At 46.8% G+C, this 23482-nt stretch overlaps 1 protein-coding gene and 1 long non-coding RNA gene across 2 annotated transcripts; both read right to left on the bottom strand.

The window, feature by feature from the left end:
* Nucleotides 1-1905: 1905 nt before the first annotated feature.
* FGF23 (fibroblast growth factor 23) lies at nt 1906-12463 on the bottom strand. The gene is made up of 3 exons (XM_058743982.1): nt 12135-12463; nt 5460-5563; nt 1906-4255 (listed from the first exon to the last, which is right to left on the bottom strand). Exons 1-3 carry the CDS (start codon nt 12328-12330, stop codon nt 3818-3820), a joined length of 738 nt encoding a protein of 245 aa, XP_058599965.1. The 5' UTR covers nt 12331-12463; the 3' UTR covers nt 1906-3817.
* Nucleotides 12464-12701: 238 nt separating this feature from the next.
* Nucleotides 12702-21461, bottom strand: LOC131484067 (uncharacterized). Its single transcript, XR_009247997.1, has 3 exons — nt 21388-21461; nt 17654-17868; nt 12702-13545 (listed from the first exon to the last, which is right to left on the bottom strand). It is a non-coding gene; the product is annotated as an uncharacterized LOC131484067 (long non-coding RNA).
* Between the last annotated feature and the right edge of the window lie 2021 nt (nt 21462-23482).

Here is a 23482-nt window from a genome sequence, read left to right as displayed (position 1 = left end):
CTGGTTTATGTCATCTTCCTTTAAATGGCATCTCATTTGTACAGGAAGACACTTAAATTAGCAGCAGACCATTGTGGCCTTGTCAGGCATGGTGTAATTCTCTGTTACAGCAGGCCTATTTCATTCCATTTTAAATTTAGTTTTAGGGTGCGTCCTTTTCTCTGGGGCTCACTCCTTCTAAGATGTGGCCTTTCTACATCTCAGTTAAATGGTGATGCGCTCAGTGAGCCCCTGTGCCCTGGCCTAGCTGGATTTCTGATACTTCTCAGCATTTTATGGCCTTTGGTATCACTCACTGCTTATCTCCCAGTTCTGTGGCAGGTGGTCTTTGTAGGGTCTTGCTGAATTTGGCCCTGCCACAGGTGCAGCCCCGTCCTTGGCCAGAGACCTGCAGTGAGCGCTCATGCAGACCTCTCTCTTGTCAGCTACCCTGCCCCCCAGTGTCCAGCTGCTTTTTCAGATCAGTGCGGGTGCCACCCTGCCTGGGTTCCATCTCCCTGTCATGTGTTCCGAGGACAGAGAAGGGGGATGATCATGGGACTTGTTTCTTTTCTCCCAAAGATCAGAGTCTTGTGCCACTCCATATGTGGAAACAATTGCCCCATATATTTTGTTTTATAGTTGTTTTGGCATGACAGCACATCCATTACCAGTTACCCTGTGATGGCTGGAAGTGGCAGCTATGTGGTTACATGTTAAATTAGTTAAGATGTGGTTACATCTTAATTAGTTAAGATGTATGCAAGTTCTGTATAAACATTAAGTATCTGTACAAATACGTATGAGGGTTATGATGCTATCTTTATCCTGCAAGGATTTATAATTCTGTGGACAAGATAAAGATTGGGCTTTAAATACTGGGCATCCTGCCTATGTTTAGATCTCTGAAGCTTCTAGCAGCCAGATTATATAATGTATCACGAAAGTGATATGTACAGATTTCTTCACTTGCCTTCTCCCATCCTTACTCCACTAATTATGTTGTGTTAAAAGTTTTAAATTTCCTTTTCCTTAGGGAGAGCTTTCATGGACACAGAAAAGAACTCTTCCAAGTTTGTGCAGGGGATATGTCCACATGTTAACTTTTCTCTACAGTGTTCAATTCTCCTATAATGGAATGAAGGCCTATTTATTGCAAAATGGTTATATTGGTACTGTTCCATTTTATTGGGTTATCAGATTTTAAAGCCCTTCAGGCCAGAAATGAAACAGAATCTCTTACCCCTTCTGCCTTTTATTTCAGAAATACTAAGTTCTGTGTTAATTGTTACAAGGGAGAGGCTAACATCAGGCAGTGGAAAAACTAGTTTTGAGCTGAGGTAAATTAGAATGCAAATGTGTATTTGTATATAATTGTGATATAAATGTGTAATTGTCATCTTTGCTTCCTGTTTTGGTAGTTGGTCAGATAGAGACTAAAGAAGAAATTCTGGGGACACCAGTGTCAAAAAGAGAAGACATAGAGTCCATGGCTTGGACTCTCAGGGCAGGAACACTGTGTCTGTGTCAAGTACATAGTAGCTGGTTCACTGGGATATTGATGTGGTTACGTCTGTTGGTATTTTCCAAGTGAAAAATTCTCTCCTTAAAGAAAACACTTTAGAGCTAGAGTGATCAGAAATTCAATATTGATAGGAAAGTTTCCTTGTTTTCAGTAATTCTGTCTGAATTAAACAAAACTGCTGAGTCCATTTATGAATAGCAAGGACTGAATATTTTAAAACTCTGATACTCTTTTCCAATTCAATATTGCTATATCTGGATTTTCACAATGCTGCCCTCCCATAATCCCTTTCGTTATCATATTCCGACATGCTTTCATGTAGTAATACAGAAAGGAAAAGCTAAGAGAAGCTGAGATAAATTTTATTTTTCTTTTAAACAGAAGAAAGAAAAGAGGTGGGGTTACACTTTTATAAATATCTATAAATATCGAGCGATAGGCAAGTTTTCCAAATAAATAAATAAATATTGCCACATGCTAAGGAACATAGAAATTTATGGGGACTGCCTTGGCTCCTGCCAAAGGAAAAACCCCTAATAAATGGTATTGGGTTTATAAGATCACAACCAATTTTCTACCAAAGTCCTTTTGGGATTTTACATCTAGTCAGTATTGGGGAGCTTCCAATAGCTTTTATATAGTATAATATGAATGAAAGGAAATGAAAACTATCAAGAAAATATTTGCCATGCACTGCTATATAGTAGTATATATAGTTTTAGTGTTTCAGAATGGGCACTAGTCCTTCAAGTTCAGGTGAAAACAGTGGTCCAATGTTTCATAAGTAAAATAACGGATCAATTTCTAAGGCTGGGTGCATGATGGCAGTGGAAAGAAAACAAAGTGGGAAGAAACTTGTTTAAATCTCCTCTGCTTGTTAGCATCCTGCTCTGTAGGTTGAGAGGAACAGAGGTAGGAACATGGGGCCCCCTTGTGAAGCAGGTGGTAAGGCCGTGTAGGGGGAGGCTGAGCCGTCAGGGCCACCTGTCTGGCGCCTCGGCTGTTTGGTAAGTGAGGTTTGGTTTTCCCGGGACTGAGAACCATCTTCAGGTAATGCCCCCAGGATTTGCAAGTGGACAAAGACTCCGAGTGGACTCCTGCCAGCCCGGCAGTTTTAGCTAACTCTAGCCACTGCTGCAGAGCCGTGAAGAGAGTATAGTGAAGAGCTGGCAGCTTGGTCTTTGTGGAATGCCTACACATGAGTCCCCTGATTACTGGACTTCTTTCCCCCTGAGCCCTTGATACCCCTTCCCTTAGACATAAGGACACAGCCTGCCAGTCCACAGAAAGCCCAACCCAGAGCAGTCCCGTTGTCCCAAGGCCCCCTCGTGTTACTACAGTTTTGTAAGTCATCCCAAATGCGGTACTACTCGACCTGGAAGTAGGCTTCATCGCATGCCTCTTAGGGGAGTTTCAGTTTATTTCCATTTAAAATATTTATTTTTATTTCCTAGCAGGGGAGATTTTCAGGAGCCCATGCCAAAGCGCTTCCTCAGGCCACATTCACTAATGCCAAAGATGGGGTCCATAGGGCTGTATCACAGACCGCTTGGGAACAGGCAGGGCCCCCAGGCTCTGGCTGCATAGAAGGGGAAAGAATGTGGCAAGGGGTCCCTGCCCCGTAGGGAGGTTGAATTTCCTAGCCTGATTTCTTGCCTCAGTTCTTCGAGCATTCTAGTTCCATTTTCACCAGCCTGCTACCAACCTTTTTGACAGCTCTTTTCCAGAGATGCTCTAAGGAAGGGCGAAGGCCTGAGATTAGGATTGTTAGCCGTTTGCCCAGTTCCTCCGTTAGTGCCCTAGGTCAGCGTTGCAAACTCAAATGCCAACAGGGCCCAGGCAGGTAACCTAAATGTAAGGAGCAGTGGAGAAGCTAACTGGTACTCGCTCTTCCCGTCACCTTGGCAGCAGTGAGCTCAGGAAGCCATTGCTTGGTTTTTAATGCTAGACTGACGAGGAAGAGAGGCACAGGGGAGAGAAACCGCCCAGCCTGGTTGGGGCAGGGTGGTGGGAATGAATGAATCCCTCCCTCCTTAATGAGGGCGAAACTTCTAGTTTCTCTTTCTGGTCTTCTAAGTTCAGAAAGGTGGTGTGGGTGGGGTGGGGAAGGCAGCTAACCGCCACCACTCGGGCCTCAAAGGCGCATTCCCGGGGCCCTCCTGGTGGTCGGAGAGAGAAACAGGCTCCCGCACACCTCACCCCACCCTCCCGCTCCGGGACCGCAGAGGGCCCAGGTCCCACCGGAGGCCGGAGGCCGGAGGCCGTGCGGCTTTCGCAAGGACGGCTCGGCCACGCCTTCCGCTCCTGGTCTCCCTAGTTGAACTTGGGGAAGGGGCGGCACCTCTCCACGCCCATCCCCCCGGCGTGCGCGTTCACCCTGTTGCCCCTGAGCACCCCTAAAGGGTCGCTGGCCACCACGCCGCTGTCCTCGGCGCTTGGGAGCTCCTGGGAGCAGGAGGCCGGCGCGGGGGTCATGCGGGGCCTGGGCTTCAGCACGTTCAGCGGGTCGCGCTCGGCGTCCTCGGCGCTGCGGGTGTGGCGCCGCGGCCGCGGGGTGTTGAAGTGGACGAGGGGGATCTCGTTCCTCCGCGACAGGAACTGGGAGTAAGGCGGCGGGTTGGTGCCCGGCAGGAAGGCCCTCTTGGCCGGGCCCAGGCTGACGAGGAAGCGGTGCTGCGGGGAGTGGTACACGTCGTAGCCGTTTTCCAGCGTCCGCTGTCGGAACCTGCAGCTCTCGGGGCTGAAGAGGTGCTGGAGGGGCAAAGCGAGAGCGGTGAGGCCTGCCCGGCCTCTGGGGGCTCGGTCTGGGAGGCGTCTTGAACCCCTCGTTCCCTTGGGCGGGGGAAGCGGTGGCCCTGGTCTGCGGGGCCAGCACGGGGTCCCTGGGGCTGGGCTGGCCACAGCGGGCAGCACTTTGGGCCCGTTTCTGGAGGCAGGGCCAACTTGGAGGCCACTTGGGCCTCTGCCTCTCAACCCTCTTTCCGCTGAAAGTTGGCTTGGGTCTGCCTCCTCACCTGGAGAAAGGAGGGGGCTGGAGTTTGTAGGGCCAAACATAAGGGAGGGCACTCCTATCCGAGATTGGGTGAACTCTGGCCACCGATGACCTAGGTTTGAGCCCCGGCTCTGCCACTAACTTAGTACAGGCCTTCACCGAATGCCTTCTAGGGCGTTCACACACGATTTCATTGAATCCTCTAACTCCATGGAGTGTTTTACCAGATGAGGACTATCAGTAGGTCTAAATGTGGTCAGCAGATATTTTAAGTCGGTGCCTCTATTTGTCCCACAGAGAGTTGTCTACTCCGGGTCAGATAGTGTTGTAGGTGCTGGGACATAGCAGCGAGCACAACAGAAAGTCATTGCCATCATGGTATTTCTGGCGGGTCTGTCTGGTGGTAAGAGGCTCCGGAGATGAGCGGTCCTACCATTGTATGATATCAAAACCCTTTGGAATATGCCTGCAACCGGTAGTTTGGGAAATCCTTTGCTTGCCGATCTGACCCACCAGCAACCACAGTTGGGGCAGACAGAGATCCTTAATGAGAGATCTTTAACTGCAGAGAGATCCCACTTCACTTTTTCCAGGTGAGGAAACTGACATTCAGAGAAGAGAGGGGACCGGCCTAAGGTCAAGAAGGTCTAGTGAAAGAATCGGGAAGAAGCCAATGGCTTCTCACTAGAGTAGGCTTCTCACTACGCACAAGGTGCTGTGAAGGTACAAAAGTGGGTGCCAACAGGCAGTCACTCTAGAGGCCAAGAGCCCGGGCTCCAGAACCAGACTATCTGGGTTCAAACCCCCGTGTATAAACCTGAGCATCTCCTACTTAGATTGACTACATCACTCGGTGGCAATATCACCAAGCACTGAAAATGGAATCTTTAAGCTGTAAGATTTTATGTTCTGGTGAAGAAATGAATTATCTCTAAATGGCGACCAGCACAAAAAGAAACTCACCGATCCAAAGATATTGCCTCTGAAGTCCATACAGAGGTACCTCTGACTCATCACACCTGTTATCACCACAAAGCCGGCATCCTCCGATCTGATCATCAGGGCACCTGTGGAGAAAACCATCCAGGTCGAAACCTGGCTGCACATCCAATTCCTATCTCCAGGCACTTCTTGAAAACCCACCTCCATGAAACCTCCCTTGATTAACTTTAATTTTTTAAAAATTTATTTTGAGAGAGAGAGAGAGAGAGAGAGAGAAGACATGCACATGTGTGTGAGAGGAAGCGAGTGAGAGAGAATCCCAAGCAGGCTGTACACTGTCAGCATAGAGCTCAATGCAGCTCAAACCCATGAACCATGAGGTCATGATCTGAGTCAAAACCAACAGCCAGATGCTCAACCAACTGAACCACCCAGGTGCCCCTCCCTTGATTGATTTTAAGGGTGGTGATGATTTCCTTTCACTTCACTCCTCTTGCACTTACTTGTTCAGCTTCGTTTCTTTGGATTCTCCCCTCCAAACTACCCGCCCCCACTCTTTGCCTCCTACTTTCTCCTCTTGTCTGTACAGAGCACTCCAAACTCCTGTGCTGGACACATGTTTCTTTATTTTCCCCATTGCCTGGCTAATACCTCTTAATGTTTGTGGTGGTCATCACATTCTCCCATGCCTTCTGGGCTTTTGTAATTTTTTTTTTTTTTTTTTTTTTTTAACGTTTATTTATTTTTGAGACAGAGAGAGAGAGACAGAGCATGAACGGGGGAGGAGCAGAGAGAGAGGGAGACATAGAATCGGAAGCAGGCTCCAGGCTCTGGGCCATCAGCCCAGAGCCCGACGCGGGGCTCGAACTCACGGACCGCGAGATCGTGACCTGGCTGAAGTCGGACGCTTAACCGACTGCGCCACCCAGGCGCCCTGGGCTTTTGTAATTTTTAAGTCTATGCTGCGATGTCTTTCAAGGATCTGGCTTGCATGTAGAGCCTGAGCTCCACCCAGGAAAGTATACAGTAGTCAGTGACACATCACCCAGCACCCATTATGTGTCAAGAACTGTATTAGAACCGATCTGTCCCTCCCTTCTCTGCTTATTGAAGTCATTCATCTTTCAAGGCCAAGCTCAGATGTCACTTTCTATGAAGACTTTCCTAATCTCCCTAATCAGAACTAATGCCCACACCTTCATTACAGCATGCATTTCATTCACCTTGCCTTAGCCACGTTTACTAAGTGCCTCCCTATGAGTGAGCTGTTTAGGAGCCGAGGGTTTATCTTTCTATGTCGAATAGATACCACGGATGAATGTGATTTCTTCTTGGATCTTCATTGCTGTTCTGTGTCCTTTTCTTATTTGGTGGTGTCCCCTCCAGTGCTGTCCTTCATGGTCTTTCCATGCCCCCACTCAACAACCAGGCTCCAACAAGAGCTTGACATCCACATGTACTACCTATGTTTTAAATAACTGATGACGCCCTGCCCTCATTGGGACTTGCAATTTTAACCATTTGTGATGCATTGTAGCAAGGACTGATTAAGTATGATCTAAAGCTTTCTGTTTTGTGGCAAGACTACAATTCAACAAGACTTCCACCCCAAATGCTTTTTAAAAAAATTTTTTTTTCAACGTTTTTTATTTATTTTTGGGACAGAGAGAGACAGAGCATGAATGGGGGAGGGGCAGAGAGAGAGGGAGACACAGAATCGGAAACAGGCTCCAGGCTCCGAGCCATCAGCCCAGAGCCTGACGCGGGGCTCGAACTCACGGACCGCGAGATCGTGACCTGGCTGAAGTCGGACGCTTAACCGACAGCGCCACCCAGGCGCCCCAACCCCAAATGCTTTTTAATTACCTGACATCTTCTGCTTAGAAATCATTTCTTTAAGTCTTTGGGGTCACTTGCATTTGCCTACTGCAGAATTCCCATATGGTTCTCCTTTGGCCTCACAGCCCCCAGGCAGGTATTCAAGTTTCTTTTTCAGAAATGTCATGTGGAGATATTGTAAATGTCCAGCACCTGTGCCCAGTAAGTGGTGGAGCCTCATGGGATGACTTACACCTATGTCTCCCCCTCTTACCCTGTGTCGGCTCAATACAGAGACTTCTGAGGAGAGTAGCAAACAATACTTAGACACTAGCTGAGTATAGAGCCTCATGTGGACAGAAATTAGAATGATGTGGGACAGAAGGAAAGAGGGCAGGAGCAAGCCCAGAAAGAAGAGAAAGCAAGATGGTTGAGGAGAAATGTTAATTTGTTTTCAAGCTTTGCTAAGGGTTAGCCTTGAGGGAAGTTTCTGGAAGCGGGGTGGGGTATGGGAAGTGCCGGGGGTATTTAAATTGCTCCATAACAAGGACTGCCTATGTGTCTCAAATATATGGCTAACTCTATGGCAAGCCCTGAGGGAAACAAAAGGAATGTGTAAAATATAAGCTTTTGCCCCACCCACTTTGGGAAAAAAATAGACTTAGTGTTGCACTTTTTAGGTACTGTACATATTTAAATTCTCAGAACAACTATGATGTTGTTGATGTTAGCATTAACATGGTTTGTAGCAGCATCCCAATTTATGTGAAAAGGGAACTAAGGGCAGGATTCAAACGCAGGATGGTGACTCTAACATCCTCTTTCCATGACCCTGCAGCTTGCCTCCAACAGGAATCATCACAAGCCTGAGAAGACGAAACCAAGTGCCAGACACATGCTGTGACCCATGGGAACCCCAAGTCACGCTGCCCCTGAGTGTGTCCGGGCAGGGTAGCTGACCCAGGAATGGGGGTACCTGGATTCTGGTCCCATCTATGCTACTTACTGACTTGGTAGTCTTGGACAAGTCATTGCTCTAGCCTTGGGTTGCTCAGTTGGGTAAAGAGAATAATAGTAGTGGTCCTGCCTGCTTTGTGGGGTTCCAGTCAGAATCAAATGCTATCATGGTTGGAAAAGGGACTTTCTTCAAAAAGCGTTGGGAAATGGCAGGCATTACGTGGCATGTGCTGGTCTGCCATTTATGACACTCGGGAGCTCTGGCAGCCACGAGGGCTTCATGCTGGGGGCAGTGGGGGCAGTGTGCATGCCACCTGTGCTCCTGAGCTCCAGGGCTGGTCCTAGTAGGAAACCGCCTGCAGGGGAACAGCAAGCAGCCACCACAAAGGATGCACAGACTTGAATCAAACCAACATGAGCTAGCGAGAAAGCGCAGAAAATGTTAGAGACAGATTGCCTTCCCTTTGCCCATTCAGAAAGCAGGTTTTCACAGGCTGCACAGATTCTAGAGCAGAATTTGGCAGAAGGAAGGCACAAATCACTGGCTACTGGAACCACTACCTGTTGCAGCCAGGTGGGCTCAATGGACTGGCATGTGGAAGAAGCATGGGGTTGGGGTCAGGGTGTCCTCAAGGTGAACTTAAGCCAGTGTAGTTCTTTAACCTTTGTTTTTCATATGTAGGGAATTCATTTATCTCATTTGGTCATCTTGAGGATGTCATGAGATAATATTCTTATCCACAATAAAAACATTTCTAAATGCTAGTAATTTTACTACTGCCACTTGCCTCCACTCTGCTCTATAAGTAGAAAATTATTGGCTCTGTTCTATTCTCATAGCCAGTAAATGATAAATGAGATGATAGATGTAAAGTGCTTCGAGCTCCCCAAAAGAAAGAGAAGAGTTTGTAAGTTTAAAGAGCCCGAGGATGGGGCGCCTGGGTGGCTCAGTCGGTTGAACGTCCAACTTCGGCTCAGGTCACGATCTCGCGGTCTGTGAGCTCGAGCCCTGCGTTGGGCTCTGGGCTGATGGCTCAGAGCCTGGAGCCTGCTTCCGATTCTGTGTCTCCCTCTCTCTCTGACCCTCCCCCGTTCATGCTCTGTCTCTCTCTGTCTCAAAAATAAATAAACTTAAAAAAAATAATAATAAAGAAAGAGCCCGAGGATAATTCAGCTTTGGGTAAAGAAAAGTGCCAGTGGGGAAGACGGAAGAAGGAAATATACCAGGAGTTCTGGAGTGATATTAACCAGGGGTACTAAGCATCTCTTCTGCTGTTTCTACGAAGCAAGGCTGGTGAGGAGTGAGAAGGTGGCCCTCTTCTTAGTGGGACAGGAGACATAGAGGTCAGAGAGTCTCCCTGACATCAGTGCTGTGAGTCCCAAGGGAAGTTATAGAATCTTATAGGGCAGGTAATTTCACGATGACCAGCAACTCAAAGATGGGTTGGACACTCAACTATTAATCAGGAATTTACTAAAGCACAATAATCAAATGAATCAGATTTCACCAGAAATATGTAATAATTAGGAGGGGGGAAACACCACACACCTTCCAGCAGGGTGAAAGCAAATCCTTCACCAGTCTGTGAATTACCTGTGATACCTATCTGCATGTCTCAGTGTTTCCCCTTAACTTTTTAAGTTACTTTTGAACTTAGTGTCTACATTTATTTTTATAATACACACAGTAACTGATTTGAATAGTACAGAGAGTTATATAAACTGGGAAAAGTAAGTCTCCCTCCCACCCCCCTGACCCCCCGCCCCCATGCAGCTTTGTGTCAATTTCTAGAGACACATGCTTAGACACCATCTACATCTAGCAAAACAAAAACCAATTTCTATTTTTTAAAAAAATCTGAAATCAGTTCCATTCATTTTGCTTCTTCCCAGTCATTTTAATTCATTCCCAATTAGTATCAGTGCCTTCTCTGGGGCTGAGTTCTACAACTCAGGCTGTCTGCTTCATGACATAGGCTGAGCAACACACACTGTACCTCACATGGCTCACACAGCCGGTGAACACTGTCTACTCCATGTCATGCTCCAAAGGACATGTTTTTGGGGTTCCCTTCAGTGAAAGATTCTGTTAAATATCCATTGAAAAAAAACGAGCAAAAAAAATGAGTACACATCAAAAAAAATGAATACACATCAAGTGTATCCAGATTTATTCAGATTTCTGCCATTATTGGACTCAAACTTGGCTTCCCAAATGTTGACTCCTGAATCCTACTACATATCCTTGAGTTCTGGAACCTGCCTGCTATGTGGAGAGAACTTTGATCCCTCCTTTCATCTCCACTGAGCACCTGAAGAGGTGTGCCCAGATGGCTTTGCATGTGCATGTATCTTGCTACAGCTTTCAAGACCTTTGATTCCACAAAGCAAGGCCAGAGCAAAATTATTGATGAATTCATTACAACAATAGGGCAAATAATTATTCCTATAAGAAGTTTCCTTTCACTGGGGTGCCTGGGTGGCTCAGTCGGTTGGTTGAGCGTCCGACTTCGGCTCAGGTCATGATCTCGCGGTTTGTGAGTTCGAGCCCCGCATCTGGCTCTGTGCTGACAGCTCAGAGCCTGGAGCCCACTTCAGATTCTGTGTCTCCCCCTCTCTCTGCCCCTTCCATTCTCATGCTCTGTCTCTCTCTGTCTCTCAATAATAAATAAACGTTTAAAAAAATTTTTTTTAAGTTTCCTTTCATTGAACAGAAACTGTGATTGCTCTGCACTGAATCTGCTTGCATTCTCCTGAATCCTGAGTGTAATTTCCCCATGTTCTCCTAAAATAGACCTTGTCTTTTTCAATATGCATCCCCCCTCCCAGCCCAGCATCCCCTATATAGGTGCACGCAAAGGGACCCTCATATGAAGCATAACTAATTGATCAACTGTTTGTGGATTGTGATCCACCTTGTCACAAACCTAACCTTTAAGATCATCCCAGTAGCCTCATGTTGCCAAGAAGTTCCCAACTAGCTTGATTGCTACTGAGCAGACCTTTCAACTCCACAGAGAGGAGTCACCAACTGATACCAAACTGGGTACCTCTGAAGCCCCTAGTAAATATGTTTGGTGCATGGGTGCATGGGTGCGTGGATGGATGGATGGTTCATGCACTTGGTCAGACCCACCAAGACAACATACCTGGGCAGTCTGTCTTTAATACATTTTTCTGAGAAGTTTTATAAGGCCTGACTATTAGAAGCTCAGAATTGGAAAGAACCCCTGGGTTCCTCTATTCCAATCCTTGGTCTGATACAAGAATCTTCTTGACAACCTCTGTTGTTAGCCCTGTCCAAAGTTTATGAGCCAAACTCGATGTCAATGGCCTGCCTGGCTTTTTCCCTCTCCACTTTGTTGCCTTTCTTTCTGTACACTTTTGGACTCTTTGGGTAAGACAAAGCAAGAGTAGCTGCCCTTGTGGGAAGAGGGATTATAGTTAAGACATTATTTATGGGTGCCTGGGTGCCTCAGTTGGTTATGCATCTGACTTTGGCTCAGGTCATGATCTCACGGTTTTGTGAGTTCGAGTCCCACTTTGGGTGAGCATGAGCCCCTTTTCTCTCTCTCTCTCTCTCTCTCTCTCTCTCTCTCTCTCTCTCTCTTTGCGCCTTATGGGATTTTCTCTCCCCCCACCCCCCTTGCCCCTTGCTCACTTGCACCCTCTCTTTTTCTCAAAAAAAAAGTAAATTATTGGGAGAAACAAGTAAACACTAATTGGGGAGGTGGCAGAATCTTCTCCCCAGGTTTAAACACACACACACACACACACACACACACACATGTAGATTCTAGGCAAGAAGCTAGGAGGCTGGATTAGTCCTCTGGTCTAGCCCAAGACCTCCCCAGGCCCCTTGGAGGTGGGTGGACAGAGGAGCTCCCCCTTCTTTCCAGCACAGATGAAACCCCTACTCACTGTAGATGGTCTGATGGGGTGTGCCATCCACATGGCCGTCCTTGTGTATCTGCAGGTGGTAGCTGTTCCTGGCTGTGGCCGTGTACAGGTGGGTCAGGCCACCCCAGCTGGAGCCCAGCAGCGGGGAGGTGTTAGGATAGGCTCTGACTACCCAGCACAGGACAGAGACCAGGAGCCCAAGGCGGGTCCCTGACATCACGGAGCTCTGAATGGCTGACTAGAGTTTGAAACCTGACACTGCCTCCCTGACTCCCTGGTCTTTTTCTCCTCTTCTTTGTGGGTATCTGGCGTGAGGATCCTAGGCTGGATTCCCTCCTTTTTTCCCTCGGATTTTTAAAGGGTAGATGTGTGACATCAAACAGGAAAAACTCCACTGTCCACATCCTCTGTGTTGTAACCAGCCCATTGGAAGAGAAGGCAGAGACCTCGGAGGCTCACGGAAGGCACGTCGTTCCAGACACACACACACACACACACCCCTCAATTTCAAGCCAACGCTCCAAAAAGTGAATGATGTGTGGGCAAAAGTTATCTACGACTCTGGGTTGTCTGTTGACCTGCCCCACTTCCACCAGGAAATGTGAAGGCAGTCAGCGGTTCCGAAAAAAATCCAGCTTCAGTCATGCAGTCAACAGACTCCTATGCAATTAATCTCCCATTGAGTCTACTCATTTTGGTTTTCTCCGTCCTTTTAATTCCAATCAGCAGCTATGTATCCGGGGCTTTCTCCCTGCACAGCACCAGGTGGGTGTTTTGAAGTTGCAGAAATAATACAGGAAACCATCAGGCAGAGGGCACCCTCTGAGACCCCTCCTCATGAAGATATGGGAGCTGGGAACAGAGGTGCAAAAACCAAACTTGCCACCTTGGGAAGATTTCAAAATAGGAAGAAAGGAAACCAGGCCTTGAGGTCACCACTACTCTATGAAATTCTGAGGTTTGATTTCTCAGTTTTCCTGGTTTGGACTGCCTAAGGGCAACTAAACTGGTATTATGTTCCCTCCAACAATACACAGACTAAATCAGAGACCTCATGAAGCTGGGAAGACTGGGGACTGAGCACAGGGGATTGGAACCCAGAAAGGTATCAGGAGCAGAGTGGACAGGGTGTCCTTGCAGTTAGTGTCTCCTGGGTGCCTGGCTCCTGGACACTGGACACTGGACACTTCCCTGCAGACCCTGCTCACAGGTGTGCCCTCTGGGAAGCTACATTTGATGTGAGGCGATAGTGGCAGCACCTGCGGTCCAATGGGGAGCAAACTTCTGGAACACATATCAGAAAAATAAACCCACAAGGAGACTGCTCCTCTTCCAATTTTCCATTCACTGAATGCATGTTGGTGTCAGGCTGGACTTCATGGTTGATAGATGAGAGAGCAAGGTGTGGTCTCTGCCTCAGGGAGCTCACAAGCTAATGGAGGAGGCAGAAACAAGAAGGTATCACACAAAGCATAATAGGATGTACAATCATACAGGTGCAGGCAAAAGAGATGCCATTTGTTATCCTACGTTTGTGTAAGTTTTGATAGTTTATAAGATATTTTGATATGTATTAGCTCATTTGAATCTCACTGCAACCCTGTGAGATAGTTCCACCAGGCATTATCAATATTTTGATTGTATAGATGGAGAAATGGCAATCATGGGTTCATATGTCCAAAGTCACAAAGCAGATAAGGGAGAGCCTGGGTGGCTCAGTTGGTTAAGTCTCTGACTTCAGCTCAGGTCATGATCTCATGGTCCATGAGTTTGAGCCTTGTAGTGGGCTCTGTGCTGACAGCTCAGAGCCTGGAGCCTGCTTCAGATTCTGTGTCTCCCTCTCTCTCTCTCTCTCTCTGCCCTTCCCCTGCTTGTGCTCTGTCTCTCTCCTTCTCTATTTTTCTCAGAAATAAACAAACATTTAAAAAAATTAAAAATCAAAGTCACAAAGCAGATAAATGGGAGAGCTAGGATAAGGCCATGTGTTTCCCTAGACTGCTTCTCCAGCAATGACCAACACTTCTTGAGAGCTTACTAAGGGCTTTACTTGTAACAACTCATTCCGTCTTCATAACTCTTTGAGGAGATGCTGTTACCTCCTTTTACACACATGAGGAAACTCATGCATGTGGTTTGAATAACGTGCCCAAAGATGTACAGCCAGTGTGTGGAAGGGGTTGGATTTGAATCTGGGAAGTCTGACCCCAGACCCAGACCTCCTAAGGACTTTGCTAGATGTACAAACCCACACAACATGTTAGAGCAAAGGTGACAAGAACCAGGACTGGGTAAGAAAGTGCAAATAGCAATTTCTCTAGTAAATACAGGCCTTTACCCAGGATGTGTCTCCAGGATACGGCGTGCTATCTCCCCAAGTTAGGTAGATGATCTAGGCCATATAAGACAGCTTTCTTTAATAACGGCAACAGAATGATTCATAACTAGAGTACCACATCTTAGAGAATTGAAGGAATAGTAAAGTTTCAGAATTGAAATACAGATCATTCAGGAACACTTGCTAATTGATAACACCATATTTCCTTTCCTTGTTGCAAGATGTAGAGAAGGGAAGTACCTGTGAAACAATCAGCAGATACTGGGAATCTTCTCTGTGCAAGAGAGAAGAAAGGAAGGAGTTCCAGGAATAAAAAACAGAACAAACATCCTCGAAGAGCTTACAGTATAACTGAGTAGAGGAAAACCTTGCTCAATACAAAGCACTGTGGGAGAAGAGCTAAATTACCAGGATGTGAAGGAAATGCTAATGACTTTCAGAAAAGGGTGAGAGCACAGTGGGTGGATGCTGTGGCCAAGGAGGGCTTTGAGGGAAATGAGACTTGAGGGGGCCTGATAGGATGACAGGGAAGGGGCACTTGCCAACATCTGCCAGAGCACGGTGGGAAGACAATTGCAGGTGTCTCAGGAAGAGTACATGGTTATTCACTCTATTCCTGCAGTGATCAGAGGGGGCACCTCCCTGGCTGATTCAATTTGTCTTATTAGGAAAGAGAATTGATGGGGCAACTTAATCCATTTCCATACTTCCCTCCAAGAAGAAGCCTTGAATGCCTAGCAACTGGATCTGAAGGTAGAAGACAGCCGAGGATGATAAGTTTATTTCTGATGGGAATGGGGTGTGGGGTGCAGGAATAAGAAGCATTCTCCACTTGGCAAAAGCAAAGGGGGGTACAAGAATCTTAGAATAATCCTTTCCATTGAGATATGGAAACATTGAGAGTGGAGGAGAGGATTTATTCGTGTGCACACATGGCAGCTTCTGGCTGAATTCCCTACCAGTGTGTTTCAAAACTGCCTGCCCATTAGAATCACCATAACTACCCCAACACTAACCTTAGACATACTGAATGTGAAGCCCAACTATTAAACTTTTCCCCAAAGCTACCTGGGAGATCCTGCCACCCTCCTTGATGTTAATGATACTGAAGGACTTTTCAAGAAATAAGAGGTTGTCAAGAAGATTCCTATATCGACAGAGAATTGGAATAGATGAACTCAGAGACTCTTTCAAACTCTGAGCTTCTAATATTCTGGCCTTATAAAACTTCTCAGAAAAATGTATTAAAGACAGACTGCCCAGGTATGTTGTCTTGGTGGGTCTGACCAAGAGCATGAACCATCCATGCATGGATCCATGCATGCATCCATGTACCCATACACCCATGCACCAAACATATTTACTAGGGGCTTCAGAGGTACCCAGTTTGGTATCAGTTGGTGACTCCTCTCTGTGGAGTTGAAAGGTCTGCTCAGTAGCAATCAAGCTAGTTGGGAACTTCTTGGCAACATGAGGCTACTGGGATGATCTTAAAGGTTAGGTTTGTGACAAGGTGGATCACAATCCACAAACAGTTGATCAATTAGTTATGCTTCAAATGAGGGTCCCTTTGCGTGCACCTATATAGGGGATGCTGGGCTGGGAGGGGGGATGCATATTGAAAAAGACAAGGTCTATTTTAGGAGAACATGGGGAAATTACACTCAGGATTCAGGAGAATGCAAGCAGATTCAGTGCAGAGCAATCACAGTTTCTGTTCAATGAAAGGAAACTTCTTATAGGAATAATGATTTGCCCTATTGTTGTAATGAATTCATTGATAATTTTCTGTGGCCTTGCTTTGTGGAATCAAAGGTCTTGAAAGCTGTAGCAAGTATACACATGCAAACCCAGTCATGCACAACTCTTCAGGTGTTCAGTGGATGGTGGCAGGAGTTGAGAGGAGGGACCAAAGTTCTCTCCAAATGGCAAGCAGGTTCCAGAACTCAAAGATATGTAGTAGGATTCAGGAATCAACATTTGGGAAGCCAAGTTTGAGTCCAATAATGGCAGAAATCTGTACTAAATCTGGATATACTTGATACATCCAAAGCATTGCTTTGAGTCCCAGCCATACACTGGAATTAGTGCACAGAGACCAAGCCCCCCTTCAGTGGCTTGCTCAGTTTTTATTTCCTTTCAGGATTTCCAGCCTAACTGCGCAGTTTAAGATGTAAATGGGTCTCTCTAGGAAATTTTAGTAACGAACACCACATTAGCACACTGTGACCCTGAGCAGCCTTTTTCCTGAGCCTGATATGTGTGACATCTCCTTAGAAGTTTCAGAGGGTGAGATGTGAGTCCAGAGTAAGTTGGTTCCTGTTCTTTCCACCTAAGGGGGACTCAGCTGTCACAGCTCAGGTCAGAGAATCTGGGAGCTACTGTGACCTTGGGAGCCAAATGTGAAACACTGATACCAGATGGGAGCAGGGAGATCAGGGAGGAGGCCAGCACTTTGTGGTTTTGAGTATCACTGTCCTTGGTTCCCAGGTAGCTGCCTGGAAAGAAGCAGGTAGGGACACACCTGCTCTTCTCTGGCTCGCTCTAGAAGCCCCTGCTCTGGCTTCAGTAGAACTTGCCCTGGGGACTTTGTGGGGGCCTTTTGTCCCAGTCCCTGCATTCACAATCATAGGATCTAGGCTCTAAGTACAGGGGTGCCTGGGGGGCTCAGTCGGTTAAGTGTCCGACTTTTGATTTTGGCTCTGGTTAAGATTTTGTGGGATCTAAGGTTTATGGGATCATAAACCCTGCCCTGCATTGGGCTGTGCACTGACAAGGTGAAGTCTGCTTGGGATTCTCTGTCTCCCTCTCTCTCTGCCCCTCCCCAACTCCCTTCTCAAAATAAATAACTAAACTTTAAAAGAAAAGGCTTAAATATGAATTGGGGACTCTACTCCCACAAGTTCATTCTATTCCCATATCTTCTGACTTCTTTTTCTCAGAGCCCTCTGAGAAGGCACTAAAGAGGAGTATCTTGCCAAGGTCATATCTCTCTCAATGGGAAGACTCGGCAAAAATTTTCAGAAAACATTATCCTGTTTACTAGGCTATGAAGAAAAAATGTTGGAGGAATCAAGGTGAAGGAAGAGCAGGAGCTGAGGAGTAATCTCAGGGTGACTCAGTGTTTTCCTTTTTCTTTTTTTTTGATACTCTGCCTAAAGACTCCATCTATAGATGGTAGGACCATAGGCTGCTGCTCCCTCACCATTCCTGCCTCTTCATGACTTCGTCTCCATCATTGCGGGAATGGTTTCACCATCTTCTTCTTGTTCACTCCGTGGGTTCGGACAGATGGATATCCAAGTCATCCTGGACAAATGGTTGTTTCTTCTCAAAGTTGTGTGTGGAGGAGCCACATAAAAGTCTTCATAAAAGTACCATTCCCGCATCTTGTTCTTCCTTAGAAGCTTCCTTAGGAGCCTGAGAGGGTGAGGAAAGAGCCTTGCATAAGTCTTTGCATCTAGAGGGTGCAGATTCTCTCTTGTTCTAATGTATCCATTCAGTCAACACATAAATGTTTGAAAGCCAATTTTATGGCTAGTGCTATGTAGAAAATCTTTAGGGGAGCCTAAGAATGGAAAAATTACAGTCCTGATCTTCAAGGAGCTTACAACGCACTGAGCAGAATATAGTTCGTATTTTTCCAGCACTTGACAACCTGCAACCTGCACATTCACATCTAATGTCTCATCTGATAGTCACGACAGTCCTGTGAGGTGGACCAGCTGGTCACCGCAGGAGAGTCCAGAACTGGTTTGCCACATGGGGCCAATCTCCTCCCCTTCCCTTCTTCCCTTCCAGATGACTTGTTTCAGTTTCTCCTCCCCAAGACAAAATTTCCAGCTTACTTTTGTCATGGTAGCATTTCTAGAACAAAGGCCCCTGGAAGGATGTGTCTTCAGGGCAGGCCCTTTTCCAAGGGTGCCTAGAGCTCAAGAGTGAAACATCAAGGCCTAGAGAGGAGTTCAAAACCATAGAAAATGTTGACGTGCTTTTCTAGAAGTTTCAGCTGGCAATGGCCTCCTCTCCTGCCACTCTTGCCAAAGAAACCCCCAAGCTTCCAGTGACCTTGTAAATTTATAAATATTGACATTGATGGCTCGGTAGTGACTGTTGATGAGAAGTATAGGCACCTGAGTGCTATTTACTTGATCTTTTTGAAAATAAGCCTCGATTTTCAAATGCATGACATTAAATTTCACCACCTATTTTGAACTTATTACACCTAAAGTAGTTTTTAAATGTTTTTATTTATTTTTGAGAAAGAGAGCAAGAGTGGGGGATGGGCACAGAGAGGGAGACAGAGGACCTGAAGTGGGCTCTGCACTAACAGCAGAGAGTCTGATGTGGGGCTTGAACTCATGAACCGTGAGATCACGTCCCGAGCGAAAGTTGGACGCTCAACCGACTGACTCACACGGGTGCCCCAGTATGAAAATCTTTCATAAGAATAACAAATGCTTGAGAGTATTGAATGAAAACATAAGCATATATCTAATTAAAAATATGCTCCCATTAAGCATATATGGGTACTTGTTTACTTAGAAGTTTGAAGCTTTTCAAGAGTATACGACAACCATACTGAGTATCAGAATTCTAAAGAGAGAAGAATTGGAAGACAGAGCTCAGTGACAGTTGACAGAAGATACACTGAGGATGAGAAGAAGCAAGAAAGCCTCAGGACCATTACAGCCAGGAGCATCCCTCAGGAGCCAAGGCTTTTCATGGTGAGTGGGGCTCCGTAGGCTGCAAGGGCCTAGAGCTGACCACATACAATGGGGCCTCTGTGCTATTGTGTGGGTAGGAGTCACATGGTGCCCTGTGTGAGCCACTACACGGTCAGGGGAGCTGGGCACTGGGAGGGCACACAAAACAAAGAACTGGAACACAGGGGATCTTTAGGGTAGTGAAAATCCTCTGTATGATGCCGTAATGGTGGACATAGGATATGACCATTTGCCAAGACCGGTAGAATGTGCAACATAAAGAGCAGGAACCCTAATGTAAACTACAGACTTGGGTTTATAATCATGTGTCAGTATTGGTTCATCAACTGTAACAGATGTAGCACCCTAATGACAGATGTGGATGATAGGGAAAATTGTGTGCAAGATGGGGGAGAGGAGAAGAAAGTATAGGGGAACCCTGTACTTTTTGCTCAGTTTTTTTGTTAACCTATAACTGCTCTAAAAAATAAAGTATATTTTAAAAAATGACCAGGGTGCCTGTGTGACTCAGTTTGTTAAACCTCTGACTCCTGATTTCAGTTCAGGTCATGATCTCATAGTTCATGAGATGGAGCCTGGCCTCAGGCTCTGTGTTGACAGCACAGGGCCTGCTTGGGATTCTTTTGCTCTGCTCTCCCTGTCCCTCAAAATAAATAAATAAACGTTAAAAAATTTCAAAATGGCCAGCAATGGCGTCTCCACAGGTGATAAAATTTAGTCACTACCTGGAACGAGTCATTCCAGGATCAGATCGGTGAAATGCACTAAAAATTCATTCCAGGATCAGATCCACGAAATTCGCTAAAACAAGTATTTCACTGTGCCCAGCTAGTTAGTTAACTTTAATTTATTTAAATAAGACACAAGCAAATCTCTCAGCCATCCCTGTCACATGGAGCAAGCTTCCCTATCAGAACTAGAACTCATTTCTTTTTAAATCTGTATGACCTTAAGGACATCACTTCCTCTCTCTGCACCTAAGTTTCTCTAGCTGTAAACTGGGGAGGTGGGATGTGGGATGTCTGGGGGTTTCTCCGGGAGGAAGGACAGGGTCTTGTCTTCCAGCCCCTAGCCCTCCCCAAATTGTCTGCTTTGTCACCTGCTACACTTGACCATCTACCTGCGGATGGGGATGGGAGGGGTTTAAATTCTCTGTCGGTGGACAGATTAGGTATAAACTCAGGGGAGGCAAATGCTTTAATCTAATATTTAATATCATAATATGATGATACATATTTTATAATTTATAGCATGGGTCACTATTACAGCAGTCTCAGCGCAACAGATGTACTCAAATGTAAATCTCAATATATAAATAGAATCATTATATGCTCCATCCAGAAAGAAATACAGATGCCTTCTGTAAGATGACCCAAATCCATGCTGTGCCACCTCGACACTGGTGCCCGAACAAGAAGCTTAGGCGGCAGGTCAGAAGAGGTGAAAGTGCCTTCCCCGGGGAGCCCCGGTGACCGGGAGGTCGGAGAACAGCTTGAGACCAGGGAACAGAGGGGCAGTAGCTGCAGCTTCCAGACCCTTTTCCTTCCCTCCCCACTCCTCACCCCTCCTCCTTTCCGCTACCGCCCTTCTTCTTACTGGAAACCCTCTCCTGGCCTCCACCTCCACTGAGGGAGATAAGACATCATGTGTTCTGGGTTGGGAGAGGCCCAGACTGTGTGAAATGATTTCAAAAAAGGTTCACTTTGAGTGATAAGCACAGGGTTATGTTTGTTCCACTCAGGGCAAAGCCAAAGACTTAGGTCAGACAGAGGAGCTGGGAAGTGTGGGAGACACAGCTTTTGAAATAAGGATTCTCGGCATAAAATCTGTCCATTTGTACTCCCGCCTTGCCAAATCCTGCATATATTCACACTTCCAGGGGCTTTCTCGACTCTCTTTCTCTTTATCACTCCTTACCCTCCAAGAAAATCTTTTTTCTTTTTCTTTTTTTGCTTCATGTTTAAATAGAACTTTAAACCTTTTCAAAACTACTTTCATAATGGGTATCTGACTTGTCCCTTTTAGAAACATCTACTTTGTCTATTGCTACAAGTCATAGGAAAGCAGGTCTCTCTTTGGCTGGCCAGATGTCATGGAGTGAAGTTCTTGCCCGAGTGACTGAGCTCTCCCCGTGAGCCCTCCCCCATGAGCTCTCCCCACCTAGGCACCCCCACATGTTTCCTCTTCATGTCTTTCTGAATCAGAAGCTCACCTGGAGTCTTCTGAGCCTAAGAGTTTTGTGAATTCTCAATCTATTCTTTTTCCACATCATTTTCTTCCCCTCCCTCCCCTACTAGTTTCCCCCACTTTCCTCTTTATGTGGATCATAGAAACATAGGACTTCATAATGGATGTTGGGAGCCTTGGAGATCCTCACTGTAGCCTTTTTCTACAATGAGGAAAACTGAGGCCTGGAGATGACTTGCCCAAGGTCACATGGCTGCATTAGTGCCTGAGCTCAGGGTTAAGATCAGGCTTCTGACTCTCTCAGCAAGACTCTCTTCCACCACAGCACATCTACATTTATTCATTGGAATAAATTCATTGGAAGGGGATTAGGCCATCTAGATTCCAAGGCTGCCTTATGAGTAGCTGGTGATTCTTTTCATCTCCTTTGCACAGGTATTTCATGCCCTGTCCATGCCACTGGCCACCCAGGGAGCTGTGGAGAAAGGTGTGGTGGCTGTGTGTGCCCTCAGAGGGGGAGATGCTGTGGAAATAGAGGAAATTGCATTTGGTCACTGGATGAGCCATTTGCAAACGGATCCACGCTTCCTTCCATAGTGCTGGTGCTGGCCCAGCGGTAGGAGAGTGTGGTTTCCCATAGTTTCACTTTCCTCCAGCTCAGGGACATTAATTCTTCTTAGTGTTAACAGTGAAGGCTTTGGAATCATTCCTTGCACAACTATTTTGTCTCCAGCCCTGGTGTTATACTTACTGACTCATGTCATGTGGTGGGAAGAGCGGACCTTGGAGGCAGGCGTCGGGGAAGTGTGCCTCTGGAAAGTTCATCTTAACTTTTAGGGACCTCATTTCTGTTCCTCGTTGAATAAAGGGATTCAACCAGAAGACAGTTGTTCTTTTCTAGATGAGGGAAGAAGGGACAATGTCTAGAGCCCCTGGTTACTCTGCCTGCAGGGCTTTGCCAGGTAGCTGTCTTCTGTCATCCCACTTTGTACCTTTGATCAAAACCAGAGAGAAGACAGTGATGCTTCTAAAGTGAGGATTCTGTCCAGGGAAGGGACAATAGAAACTTTGGACTGCAGAGGAGCTGTGCGTGTGTGTGTGTCCGTGTGTGCATGTGTGCACATTTGTTGCATGCACCCACATGCACACACACACACACATAGACACACAGAGTCTGACTGATTTGATTGGTGCTCAAAGGCTGCCCGGCGGAACCCAGCCCACCCTCGCAGGATGCCTGGGGCTTGTCACGCAGCCCACGTCGGGGAGCAGACATCCTGGTTCCCACTCACCTCTTTTGAGCCTGTGACCCAGGCCAGCCCACCGTGTTTGGGACTTTGCACATCCGGACCTGTGTTATCTCAGGATCCTGGGACTCCTTGGCTCCCCTGCCCTGCCTCCTTCCCTCCCTGTGGACACGTAGCCACCACGCACTTCTCAGAGGGCTATTTCTAGCCGAGGGGCTGTAATTCAGCCCCAGCCTGTCAGGCCAGTCTGTGTGCTGCAGCTGGGACGAGTGGCCTGACACGTTGTGGGTTCAGCAGAACGCAGGATGTTGGGGCTTCCGGAGGCAGGCCTCCCCTCAGCCTGCTGGAGGTCATGGTTGCTGAGATGTGGGGGTGGGGGACAGACAGGATGCTCTGGCTGCCTGATTGGGAGGAGCTGGGTGTGTAGGGGAGAGTGAGCGAGAGCTCAGCCTCACACCTCCAGCCCTTGCTCTCTGTTCTCTGGCCACCACAGCCCATCCCCTGTCGACAGCGGAGGTGTGGAGCTAATGCAAGCCCTGGGTTAGACGGCGGGGTCAGGAGCCCAGCTATGCCCCACACCGGGCCTGCCGTTTTTGTTGTTCCTGCACTTTGTGGGGCCTCTGTGTCCTCATATGGAAAGAGGAGATAATCATTGTACCTGCCTCATGAGGTCACTGACAGGATTTAATCATATGACACATACAGTAATCTCATGTCAAGTGGTCACGTAGCCCTGCTTGGCAATATGGTAAATGTTTACTGTCATTATTATTTCTTTTCCAAACCCCAACCTCCTGCCACAGCATCAGGTATTTCCTACGTGGCTCTCACTTGCTATCAGAATTCCCTACGGGGGACTTTCGGAGTTACTGT

This window comes from Neofelis nebulosa, chromosome 8 (genome assembly GCF_028018385.1).
Source record: "Neofelis nebulosa isolate mNeoNeb1 chromosome 8, mNeoNeb1.pri, whole genome shotgun sequence".
NCBI classification, from domain to species: domain Eukaryota; kingdom Metazoa; phylum Chordata; class Mammalia; order Carnivora; family Felidae; genus Neofelis; species Neofelis nebulosa.
The sequence above is the reverse complement of the archived record's forward strand: the minus strand, read 5'-3'. Positions and strand labels throughout refer to the sequence as shown.

What these genes read in the sequence shown, in the direction of transcription:
- FGF23 (XM_058743982.1), bottom strand. Translation starts at nt 12,330, where the DNA reads ATGTCAGGGACCCGCCTTGGGCTCCTGGTCTCTGTCCTGTGCTGGGTA. An exon ending in ACCCCATCAGACCATCTACA is followed by an intron (nt 5,564 to 12,134) that starts GTGAGTAGGGGT and finishes TTTTCTCCACAG; the next exon opens with GTGCCCTGATGATCAGATCG. An exon ending in GAGGCAATATCTTTGGATCG is followed by an intron (nt 4,256 to 5,459) that starts GTGAGTTTCTTT and finishes TTGCCCCTCCAG; the next exon opens with CACCTCTTCAGCCCCGAGAG.